The 12,372-nt window shown below is 43.4% G+C and overlaps 1 protein-coding gene across 3 annotated transcripts in view; it reads left to right on the top strand.

The window, feature by feature from the left end:
* Positions 1–12,372, top strand: part of LARP1 (La ribonucleoprotein 1, translational regulator) — an 88,276-nt gene that overhangs the window by 16,410 nt on the left and 59,494 nt on the right. Inside the window, exon 1 of one of the 3 annotated variants that reach the window (XM_040345096.1) lies at positions 4,138–4,224. The exons of the other annotated variants lie outside the window; for them this stretch is intronic. Within the exon in view, the coding sequence (XP_040201030.1) occupies positions 4,218–4,224 (7 nt within the window). The 5' untranslated portion in view covers positions 4,138–4,217. Of the gene's footprint in view, positions 1–4,137; positions 4,225–12,372 lie in introns of those variants that run through there. 3 annotated transcript variants of the gene reach the window in all.

Below are 12,372 nucleotides of genomic sequence, written 5' to 3'. Positions count from 1 at the left end.
CCACAGGTTTTTCCCTGTAGCCAATGTGCTGTACATTCTTTACCTACATTTTAAAGATGAGTTTTGTTAAAGGATAATTGTACTTTACCTAACCTAAGGCAGCCCATAGACCCCCCCCCCCCTTTTTTTCCCCCCCAGTCAAATTCTGTAGAGTGTATGCAGGTCATGGGCTCTCTGTACCAAGGTATACAACTTTACATATTCACCTCCCCACAGTTCCCCCTTAAATACTTGCATGGGTCGTTGGCAGCAGCACTGCTTTTCCTTTTTTGTTTTTACAGGACATAGAGGCAACAGCGGGAGCCATTGGCTCCTGCTGTTTATCAAATCCTGTCAAGAGGGACCTGGGACCAGGCCGTGCTGTTTGAGTCTGTGGACGCACACAGCCCAGCTTCGGAGCATGCCTGCAATAGTGCCCCCATAGCAGCATAATGGGGCATTCAGAAGAGGGGGCGCAGAGCACCAGCCAGGAACCCCAGTAGAGGAGGTAATGTACTGCTCTGTGCAATACCATTGCACAGAACAGGGAAAGGTAACGTTGTTTTAACCACTTAAAGACTGCCCCATAGCGCATCCCCACAGAGCTTATATGCTTAAAGACAGTATTTGGAAATCCGACGGACTGTTTAAAGCGGAGGTTCACCCAAAAACACAACTATGTACCATTGCGCTGTACTTGCGGTTTAACCCGTAACTTTTGTTTCAGACTCCCGCGGGGAAAGGCGTTCCTATGAAGAAGGGAACATGATTGACGGCCGGCTATGGCGCGTCACACGTTCCGAAAATAGCCGGAGTAGGACTCGGCTCTTCACGGCGCCTGCGTACAGACTAGGAGCTGACTGCGCAGGCGCCGTATATGTCCCCGTCCTATTTCAGCTTTTTTCAGAACGTGTGACGCGCCATAGCCGGCCGTCAATCATGTTCCCCCTCTTCATAGGAACGCCCATTTCCCCGCTGGAGTCTGAAACGAAAGTTACAGATTAAACCGTAATTACAGCGCGCAAAAAAAAAGGCATACTGTAGCTGACGCTAGTATGCTCGTTTGGATGGTAGATAAAGAAACATTTTTTTTTTTAGGGTGAACCCCCGCTTTAAATGTTGAAAGCAGCAGCAAACCTGATGACCTTACATGTTTGCTGATGTGACAAAACACCTCTGATTTTCACATTTAACATCTAAACAGTCTGTCGGATTTAAAAACACTGTATTTAAGCATATAAGCTCCGTTTTGTGTTTGAAAATAAGTGTGAAATCTAAAACTCAGATGGGTGTAACAAGATTTCCGCTTGCCCCTTCTCACTCATTACTGTGCAGGAGTGTGTGGGGTGTAGCAAGATGGCGGCGACGGAACGTGACTTCCGGAGCATTCTGTGATGGGGAGCAGAATGTGACAACACACCGGCCGGTAATTGAGGCCACGGCTTTGTGGCCTTCTGCAGGCCTATGCTTCATTCTGTGATCTGGCGCCATCTTGTGGTGGCCGTTGTTATGACAAGACAACCAACAATGCTAATGGAGCTTCCCCTGTCTTTTTTCACTGCCATCTCCTTCCCTCTAATTAGAACCCCCAAACATTATATCTATTTTTTATTCGAACACCTTAGAGAATAAAATGGCGGTCATTGCCATACTTTGTTACACCATATTTGCGCAGCGGTCTTACAAGCGCACTTTTTTGGGGGGGAAATCCGAAAAAATACTTTTTTTTTTTAATAAAAAAACCCATTAAAGTTAGCCCAATTTTTTATTTTTTATATTGTGAAAGATAATGTTACACCGAGTAAATTGATACCAACATGTCACGCTTCAAAATTGCGTCCGCTCGTGGAATTGCGACAAACTTTTACCTTTTTAAAAATCTCCATAGGCGAAAATTCTACAGGTTGCATGTTTTGAGTTACAGAGGAGGTCTAGGGCTAGAATTATTGCTCTCCCTCTACCATTCGTGGCGATGCCTCATGTGTGGTTTGAACACCGCTTTCATATGTGGGTGCTATTCGCGTATGCTTTTGCACACGAGCCCGGCAGGACGGGGGGCGTTCCTGGCTCCTAGATTTCAAGCAAATTTGTCAAGCCCTGTTCAATTTGAATCCTAACTTAAAGTAGCTTACAACCTAATCTTCCTGACATGGCTGATTTGGGAAGGAGACCATTAACCTGTACGTTTGTTTTTTGGTGGAAACCAGATCTCCTGGAGAGATAACCCATTCAAACTCCAGGCTGATGGTCTTTCAAGTTTCAGACCCATGAACCAGAGCTGCAGGGCATTAGTGCGACCCACATATCCACCCTGTGAAATAAAAGGTATTTTTATGGTGCTCAGCAAGGCATTGTTGGGCACTTCATGACAATGGACATTAGACGGCAGTCCAGACATGCAGATTAATGCCTGTGGAAGCACGGTGGGGGGGGGGGGGGGGAAGCATACAAACTCCATGCAGAATAAAGAACTACTACCAGAAGAAAATAAAGGTCTGAACTAAAGAAATCACCTCTGAGCTGTAATCTGGTGGCTTACTGCACTTTGATCATCTTTACTGCTTTCTGATCTGCTGTAGTAAGTGCAAATGTGGTAGACAGAATCTACAAAGGTGCATGCTATTAAAGGGAATGTAAACCTTCTTTATTTCAATAAAAAAAAGTTCTACTTCCCTGCTCCGTGCAAGGGTATTACACAGAGTGGCCTCTTACTGCCTCTTCTGGGTTACCCTGCTCCCTGGAGTTCGTCTTTAAGGATTACAGTGGTGTCCCCTCATTAGACCATGAAAGAGCAGTAGGAGAGCATAGCATATTCCTTATCTGCAAATTTAGAACTGGCAGAGGATGTTGTGGGGATATCTCCAGTGTGGACAAGTCCGGCAGAGGTGGTTTTTCTTTGATATTCCACACCCACCGCTAAACAAAAATTAACTGGAGTTCCACCCCTTTCACACTGACATGTTTTTCAGGCGGTATATACCGCCTGAAATAATCCTGCCCTGCAGGCTTTCACACTGAAGCAGTACGCTAGCAGGAGCGCTCCGAAGGTCTTGCTAGCCGCATCTTTGGAGCGGGGTGTCTACCACTCCTCCACCGATCCTTCCCATTGAAAGCAAAGGGAAACCGCGGTAATGCGCCTCTGCAGAGGTGCGTTGCGGGTGGTATTAACTATTTTTCGGCCGCTAGCAGGGGTTAAAACCGCACAGCTAGCGGCCGAATATCATGATAAAAATGACGGTATATCGGCGCTAAAAATAGCGCTGCTATACCGCCTGCGCTCAGTGTGAAAGGGGCCTAACTTGTGTTTGGTTTCATGTACAGAAAAGAGGAAATCGTGCTGGCAAAATCGAATTCATACTTGTGATTATTGGCAGGTTACAGAAGCCCCACCTGGCAGCACAATTGGGCATGTAGCAATTACCTGTAAATGATCGGCTTTGGGAGCACCTCCAATTCTCAGTTCACGGTTCGGCCAATAGTTTACCAAGTCTATAATTTATTATTATTTTTCTAATTTTTTTTCTTGAACCAGGTGGTGCTTGCAGGGCTAACCAAGGGCCAAAATTAAAACGGTCTACGCCAGGCCAGCCTTACTTTAATTTAAACATATTGGTTGAAGTACCACTCAAATAAAAAGCTGGGGGGGGGTTAAATCTAGTGGAGGGGCTCTAATCAAATCAGCTGACTTTTATACTAACTCTTCTCATGTGTCTGAACTCTGGGCATATTTACACAGCTGCGAGTGCTCTTCCTTTTAGCCCTGCATATTGGCTTTGGCTAGTACCAGAGAGACAGGTTAGACCAGCTTAGTGGGCCATGGCATGCTGTGGAATGAGTTCATCAACCCAAGCTGCAAGGCAGGATCTTGGAGTGTGACTTGGTGGCAGATAAGCCAGTTATGTTACAGCACTGATGTAACGGGTGTAAGCTGCAGTCACCTCGCTTGGCATCTTCCTGCCTTGGACTTTTGCTCCTAGAAGCAGTGAGGCTCCTGAAACCTTGGCATTCAACACTGTCTTTTGCAAGCTGTGGAGGGATGTTGTTTTGCTCAGTTTGCTGGAACATGTATTGCAGTGAAGTGAGTTTATGTTCAGTAGGCAGAGGTACATAACCGCTGAGCCAATGGTTGAGGAAGCAACAAGAAGGTGGAGTCTGGGGCTGCTCAGCAGCTATGCTCAGCGTCTGTGTGATTCATTGCTGAGCTGGAGCACATTGATGAAGACCCTAAGCAGCTAGTCATGCACGGTAGGGTGGGGTTAGAGGTGGGACATTTCCATCTCTGGCTTACTTGGAGTGAAAGATGGATTTGATTTCAAAAACAATTTTTACTGTTTTAGCTGCATGAGCATTTTGAGGCTCTTATGCAATGGTGTTGAAAATGTGTGTGCACAAAAAGTATGTGCAGTTGGTTTGGCTGGTAAGTGATTGGGTATTTCTCACATACAGTAGCAGTGAAGTGTTTTTCAACTTGATGGATTTTGGGCTTTGCAGTTGCCTTAAGTAATTTAAAAATACAAAAAAATTTCATCCTGCCACCCAACATGTGTAGAGTCAGGGTTGGTTATTAATAGGTGCCAAAGGGACTTATCATTTCACAGATGGGTCTGCCCTTACTTTGACAGTGTTGGTGGTGTTAAAGGGAGTTGCATATGCCTAACTGCATTTGTGAACTTGGTGGTGTTCATATGCACTGAGATTGGCATGTCGTTGTGCATCTGTAACCCACTAACCGATTTTCTGTCCCTTAATCTGGATTTCCCATCTGTCTCTGCAATCTGGCATTTGGAGTTTTTATCTGTATTGCGGGAATGTAAAAATGTAGTTTGATTTTAAAGGGCTCTCCAAAAAAATGTGCATAATTTTCATTTCATTTTTTAACAATTCTCTGCAATCGGCTCCACTTCCGCAGTGACAGTCAAATTGAGACACCAGTGAGTTCAACCATGCCCAGTGTGACTTTCACCCTAAATGACAGGTCAGAGATGTAGCTGAATTCAAAGAATTCTGTTGAAGGAAGGAGCTCATCTGTAAGGTTTCTGTTTTTTTTCATTCCTTATCATGCCTGGGCAATGTGTGCTTCTCCAGCTGTTAGTTCAAGCTGCTACTTTTAGTTCCATCAGCTAAAGGCGGCCATACACGGAAAATCGTATCAAAGAATTTTAGAAAGAATTTCGCACTGTTAGTGGACTGCGGCAACAGCCGATTTTCGTGCGGCAAACAAATTTGAGAAATCGGACATGTTGAAATTTTTTGAAAAACTAGCGATTTTCTGATCAATGATGGGAGAATCGTGCGAGAAATGTAATAGAAAAAAAAACGCACATGTGCAAGAAAAGAATATTCCCGAAAAGAAACGAATATTCCCGGCAACATGAATATTTTGTCGGCCGAATTTCGAAAATCAATGGTGGCATCATCGCATCACAAAAAAAATTAACTTTCTGATTTTGAAAAGAAAATTTGTTCGAAATTCGACCATGTATGGCCTGCTTAAGCCTACACTACAGCATGTACTTCCAAGCTGTACCATCTTTGCATTATGTTATGCTTGCCAGGTACTCGCGTGTCTGCCTTCACTGACTTGTGTATTTGCTTTTCACACACCTACAATGTAATCTATAGGAATGCCCAGGCCTTCCATTGTCCCGACTTAGCATTCAAGTACCTAAAAACTAGGGAACCTAATTGTTGTGGTTTTCTTGCCTGAGACTTTTGGTACATCATTTGTATTTTATGCATTCCCCAAGTTGGTGCGATCTATGAGTCATTTTTGCAATTTTCTGTATGTGATGAGGTGTTCTTCAAGGATTTAGACCTAGTCCATACAGTACGGATTTTCATGCGATTTGGCAGGCGCACCCTATTTCCGGCAAAGGAACTGCTCATATTACCGTGACTCATGTTTCTGCGATTTTATGAAAGGCTCCTGCGCTTCTTTTTTTGCGAATTGTTTAGACTACTTTTAAATGAAGTCGCAAACGGCAATGATATCGATGGTGCAAATCATACTGATTAGCGGCTTCGAAATTGCGTTGAAGTAGGATTTTCCTTAAATGACATGCAAGGTTGAGTAAATTCATCTGTGTGGTGTTCTAGCAGCTGGGAAGCAGGGTAAAAGAGGAATCACCGCTCTAAGATACTAATCGGAAAGTCTACTGATCCAAAGCCGAAGGGGGGTGGCAATGCATGGAATGATGCAAAATAAAGGAAAAACTTTCTGGACAGCCGAACTCCAAAAATAAATTGCTTTTATTGTAAAATAAAAAAAACACACAAAAAGCATGCGAACAGCATGAATAAGCACTAAAGTTTGGTGTGAAACGCGTCAGATTTTTACCCCGTCTGCTGTGGCATGCTTTTTGTGTGTGTGTGTGTGTGTGTGTGTGTGTGTGTGTGTGTGTGTTTTTTTTACAAAAAAAAAAATTTTTTGCAGCTGTCCAGAACATTTTTCCTTCATTTGGGAAGCAGGGTAGTTAATGTGTTACTAAAAAAAAATATTTATTGTGTTTCAAAAAGTAATTTTTTCAATTTAATTTTTAAATATAATTTTTTTTTTTTTTTTTATCTCCAGTTATCAATAAAATATTTGGTGACCTGCCGTGAAGGTCTATGTTAAGCCTATTGAATGAAACTTTTAGCAATAGGTGTGAGATACTGAAAATCTAGTTTAGATAATGTTTTTTTTTTCTTTCCATTACCATCTGTTCCTGCTGGGAAGTGTTTCCTTCTCAGTTTGTCCTAGTGACCACTCCCATGGCCGTACACTCGATCCAAAAATCAGACGAAACATTCTGCTTTCAAAGCGGATCGTTGGTACAGAGATTACAACAGTTCATCCGATCGAACAAACATGAGAATTTTTCTTGTATGATACCAGATCATACAAATTTTGATTTAATCAATACAGTTGTCATCTGAAAATACAATAGAAATACACTACAACACATGAAATCACTTTTGATTTTTGTTGTATGAAAATTTTCGCACCTTTGGAAACCTCCATTTTCGATATGCAAAAAAACGAACGATCTGTCATCCGATTTTAAGATCCTGTACAGGCTATTGGAGTGATGAGAAATGAAAAGTTTTACAGTTGGAGTGAAAATCGTCCAGTGGCGACACATTTTTTTTTTCTACTGTCCTTTTGTTGTCTTTCAGGGTAGGAAGTAAAGTGAGAATTGCCTTCACTTTCTGTCTAGGAGATGGAATAGGAAGTGAGTGTACATCTCTACAAGGGGAGATCTAATAAACTTGTCTCCATTGAGATTTCCCCTTTATTTTTATGGGGACATCGGTAAAATGTTTTTTCCATAATTTTTTGCTTGTGCTGACCCTGGTCACCTGCACAAATAAAGGTCAGGACACAGACATCCACAAGAACTTGACAGCGGTTCTAATACTTCCCCACTCTACCCAAAACTAGAGTTTGCCTATAGGTGGCAACCTTTCATTAGCACTGTTACTGAGCTGCTCTATTGCAGTTTATCCTTTTAGGATGGCGGAGCAGTACTTTAACTTGACATGCAAAACATTTTTTGATTGCAAACTTGCCGTAAAAGCTCAAAAGTAGAATGACAAAAGATGGCCTTTATGGGCATGTGTTGGTGAAAGCCAGGAACATTTCGAGGCACAAATCTCCTGAGACAAACTGTCACAACATGGGCCTGCCAGGGACAGTTGGCAGCAATGCAGATTGTTGCAATACCATCTGTTTAAATGTTCTCCTACCTGAAAAATTGTTACATGGATTTCCCTCATACAAGAAGCATGACGTGTGAGAACAGTGTATGAGCTGTTTGTTTTGGATTGGCTTGGCACATGCTATGTTTTCCCTCCTGTCCTATGGGGTTTGCTGTTCTTTTCCGCTAGCAGAGGTCGTCGCGTGAATCCACAAGCTACACTGAATAGCTTCTCTTTTGCCAGGTTTTTACCTGCAACCATGACTAATATTCCCAGTGACATGGATATATGTAAACCATCCAATTGCCTAATCGGCATACATGGTATAGTGTGTTGTCACAGCTGTAGAAATATGACAGCAAAACATACAGCCAATATAAATTGATGCTTAAGACAAAGTTTAGGTGTGGGTCCCACCCCCCCCCCCCCAACTTGGCATGATCACCCTAAAATCCCTGTTTATTTTTTTCCAATGAACGCAACAAAGCCTCTGTAGCCAGTCAACCGTAAGTAGATTCAAACATTCTTTGGGCAAACCGGGTTCTATATGCGTAAATCATCAATGAACCACTTCTGCCCCCCCCTTTTTTTTGTCACATGACTCATCTTGAAAGCGAGCTGTGACTAAATTCACAAGTTTCAGTGATTGTATAGGTTTAAGTACATGGGAGTCAGAAATGTGGTTAATGGAGAAGGCATGCATTTATGTGCTGTGCAGGAAGAATGGGTTGCTTTTCAGGTGGATTTGTGTGTTTACCAGGCGTTCACATGGCATTGCCAATAACGTGTATGTTGACAGAAGTGCTTATGTAGACAAGCGTTGGTTGTCAAATGCTGCTTTTTTGCTTTAGAACAGGGGTCTTTAAACTTTTCAAACAAAGGGCCAGTTTTCTGTCTGTCAGACTTCAGGGGGGCGGGATTGTGGCCAGGGTGGGGGAGGGTTTGAAAATGTCCTGGGTCCAGCATCTGTGAGAATAAACCTGGCTTCAGGGTTGGTAGTCAGTAGGTGTAATATCATTGGTATTCGTGGGAGGAATAGTGCCCCATCATTCATATTAGTGGGGGGAATAGTATCTCATCATTAACAATGGAAAAAGCAGTGCCCCATTGTTGGTGTCATTGGGAGGAATAGTACCCCAAGGGCTGGGTAAAGGCTAGCAAAGGACCACATCTGGACCTCGGGCTGCAGTTTGGAGACTCCTGTTTTAGAACATGGAGCTGCTGAAATGCATGCATTTAAATGTTAGAGTCTACATTTGACCTGCCTTGCCTGCAGGTTCTCAATAGGACCTGCTGTGTTCAAACAAAAGCAGGTTAAGTGCAGCCTCAGTGGTGTCATTCCCATCACACCCACTGAAATTAGTGCAGATCACTAAGAAAATATGGGGGGGGGGGGGGGAGAAAAATGTGCAGTTCTGTTGAACTGTTCTGGAACTCAAAAGCTTTTCTGCACAAGCCCTAAAATGTATCTAGAGCGAAGGATAAAATAGGGACTTTTTTTTTTTGGTGTCCCATTGGGAAGATTTGCCTTCACTTCCTGTCCAGGGGACACAAGAGAAAGTGAGAGAAAATCCTTCCAAAGTTAGGTGCAATGTCCTCTTCGACACCAGAACAGAGGGAAACGTTGGGACCTCTGTCAGGGTTTTTATTGCTGTATTGTTTCCCAAATGTTTCCTGGTGATTGCTCTCTGGGGCAGGAAGAGGGGAAAATTACCACAAGAGCACATAAGATAAATATGCTGAAAGTCGTTTGACCCGAGGACCACCACTGGGATAGGACATGAATTAAAGTATTCCCAATGGGGAAACAAAACTTGACAGAGGCTCTGACTCCTCCCCACTAGAAGTTGTGGGGTGTGTTTTTGTCTACTTCAGGTGTAGGGAACCTCAGCCCCCCCCCCCCCAACTGTGGTGAAACTACAAATCCCATCATGGCTCTGCAAGTCAAGCCTGTTTATTGTTCGGGTCTTGCAATGTCTCATGGGACTTGTAGTTTTGATGCAGCTGGAGGGCTGAGATTGCCTACCCCTGATCTACTTGCTTTGGTTCTTTATATATGCGTTTTTTTACAATGCACCAGAAAGGGCATTCTATTCCTAATGGCAGCCCAACGCACCTTACTAATGCGTACACCAAAAGGCATGGTACCAATGTGCCATGTGTTTTGGTGCCGTGCATTTAACAAAAAAAAAGTCATGCACATCTTTTTGCAATATTCTTGCGCAAGGCAGCCAATTTGAAATGAATGAGCTGCCCGAAACACAATGCGCAAAAACGCACCTGCAACATCCCACCAGTATAGGTGCGATCAAGCAACTGTATTAATAATCATTCGACTTTCAGTTCATTAGTACTCTGCTTTCAAGACCTGATATGGACTGTTCAGAGTGTCGGAAGAAAAATTCTCATTATGATAGCATCTGGTTTTTGTTACGGTATTTGTTCTAATAAAAAAAAAATTAATAAGCAAGTCTGTGCATGATTGGTAACAAAGTTTTGACCATAAACTAGACCAGGGGTGCCCAACCAGTGGCCCGCTGAGCCCTCTGATGTGACCTTCTGCTTTGGGATAGCAGGTTCGCAAGCCCAGATTGCAGGTTGCTGACCTGCTATCCCAGAGCATCAGTGTTCTGAATGAAGCCGGCGGTAGAGGAAGCAAGCGGCAGCAGAAGGAGCAGAGCCACACAAGCGGATGCTTCCTGTATAGCGCCGGCTCCTGTCCCAGGAGTGATACTAAATGCTATATGCCTGGGACAGCGATACCTGAATGTTGGACTGTTATTAAAGTAAAGTTTATTGCTAAAAAACTGTGTATTATTTGGGCATATCTGTTCTGCAGTGGTTACTGGGCTGCTTTCAATCTGATCCACAGGTGCAGAGCAGTGCACCTTTGGGTTACCTGCATTGAGCCATAGGCTTCTGTTATTGGCTGTGGGTTTGGTGTGCTTTCAGAAAGTGCGCCATACCTGCAGGATACCGATGGCAAAGGGCAGCTAACCCAGGAAAGCCACAGGTCCACCTTGGGCCCATTTTATGATTGGTTCAACCCATACAGACCCTTCATCTCTATGGAGCGGAAGATGTAAACTGACCCACCTACATCTATCCAATAATAAAATAAAATAAACAGAAGGGGATCTGTCCCCTTCCATCTGGTTGGATTGTATGGGAGGGCCCACAGAGTATAGTGGGCTGTGTCTGCTCTGCATATACAGACGGGACACAATCTGTCTTCTGTCCGCTCCACTTATTGTGGTCGTGACCGGTTACCAAGTTGCTTATGTGGCCCTCACTCTTCAAAAGGTTGCGCACCCCTGAACTAGACATAGATCATATCTACATAAGTTGTCCTCTGTCCATGAATTTTCTTACCATTTTAGGCATTCTTGTTTTCACCATGGGATGAAGACATGAAAAAATGTAAACAATCATTCAACTGATTTTCTAATTGTGTACTAGGCACTTTTTTTTTTTTTTTTTTTAACACCATAATGCATTCTATGCAATAAGGTAAAGAACCTCTGGGAACAATACCAGCTAAAAAGGCAGCAGTGGCAGAGAACACAGAACATCGGCTCACAAGATTATGGCAGGATCAAGTTTTTATTTTTTTCTCTCTCCCTCATCAAACAACGCTTTCAATTGTATGAACCAGAAGGGAGCCAATGAGATGTTAGGCTTTGCATATACATAGATTTTGTGACCCAAGAGAAATACACAGGTGGCCATAGCAGGAATACGAGTCGGCTGACTTCACTGGCCGCTTTAAGCTTTTCATTGAAGCTGCAGAAATGACCATAATAACCAGGCGACTGTCATTTTCTTGTACAGGCCCACATTCCCAGCCTCTTGCTTCCCAATCATACTGGGACTTGTAGTCGACCATTTGCAGAGTTGCCAGCCCATATGGTTGTGTAGAATCGCCTCCACTAGAATTGCTTCCAGAGAGAACCTGAGTCTCTGGTAACTGGTTTGTCACCTGCAGCTGCCCGATCTCTCCAAAGGTTTGTTGTTTACCCTGTTACTGTTTATAGGCAACCTGCTTTCACTGGAGCACTGTGTATTGGGGGCAGGGCATTATCTGTACCATGAAGTTTTAATAATCTCTTCTTACATGTAGCTTATACTTTGATCAAAGTCACAGCGTGAAAGGATAACTTGCCTCGAAGCACAGAGAAAGCTTGTGTTGATTCAGGTGGCAGTTTTCAGGGTCACTCTCCTTGTGTAAGAAGTGGTCATTTTTCCAGCTACCTTTTTAAAATAGCTTTTCTTGGAGAGTTGTTTTGTTATCTGCAGCGACCAATGTTTTTGAGACACGTCTGTTAATATATCGGTGACTCACCTCAGCGGCTGCCTGTACCCAGGTGTGTGCCAGGGCAAAAGGACACAGCATGTGGAACGCTGCTTTGTGGTGTGAATAAGTCTTAAGGAGCACAAAGAATGCATTAGAACACATCTTGCAGTAATGCATGACAATGCTCTGACTATGCATGTGGCGCATAGCTATTCATTGCGGCACACATGTACGGTTTGCTGCAGTAAACCGCAGCACATGGTTGTGATTGCTTGTATGTTGCAGTGCACAGCTTATTTAAAAGTATGCATAGGATACATCAAGGTGAAAAAAACCACAAAGGTTTACAACCCCTTTAAATTGAGCCTTTTTACTACTAATTCAAATCAAATGCACCCTGGCTGGTTGGTATGCGAACA

The sequence above is a fragment of the Rana temporaria genome, chromosome 3, assembly GCF_905171775.1.
Source record: "Rana temporaria chromosome 3, aRanTem1.1, whole genome shotgun sequence".
Lineage (NCBI taxonomy): Eukaryota > Metazoa > Chordata > Amphibia > Anura > Ranidae > Rana > Rana temporaria.
Note: the sequence above shows the minus strand (reverse complement) of the source record. Positions and strands in the feature narration are given on the sequence as shown.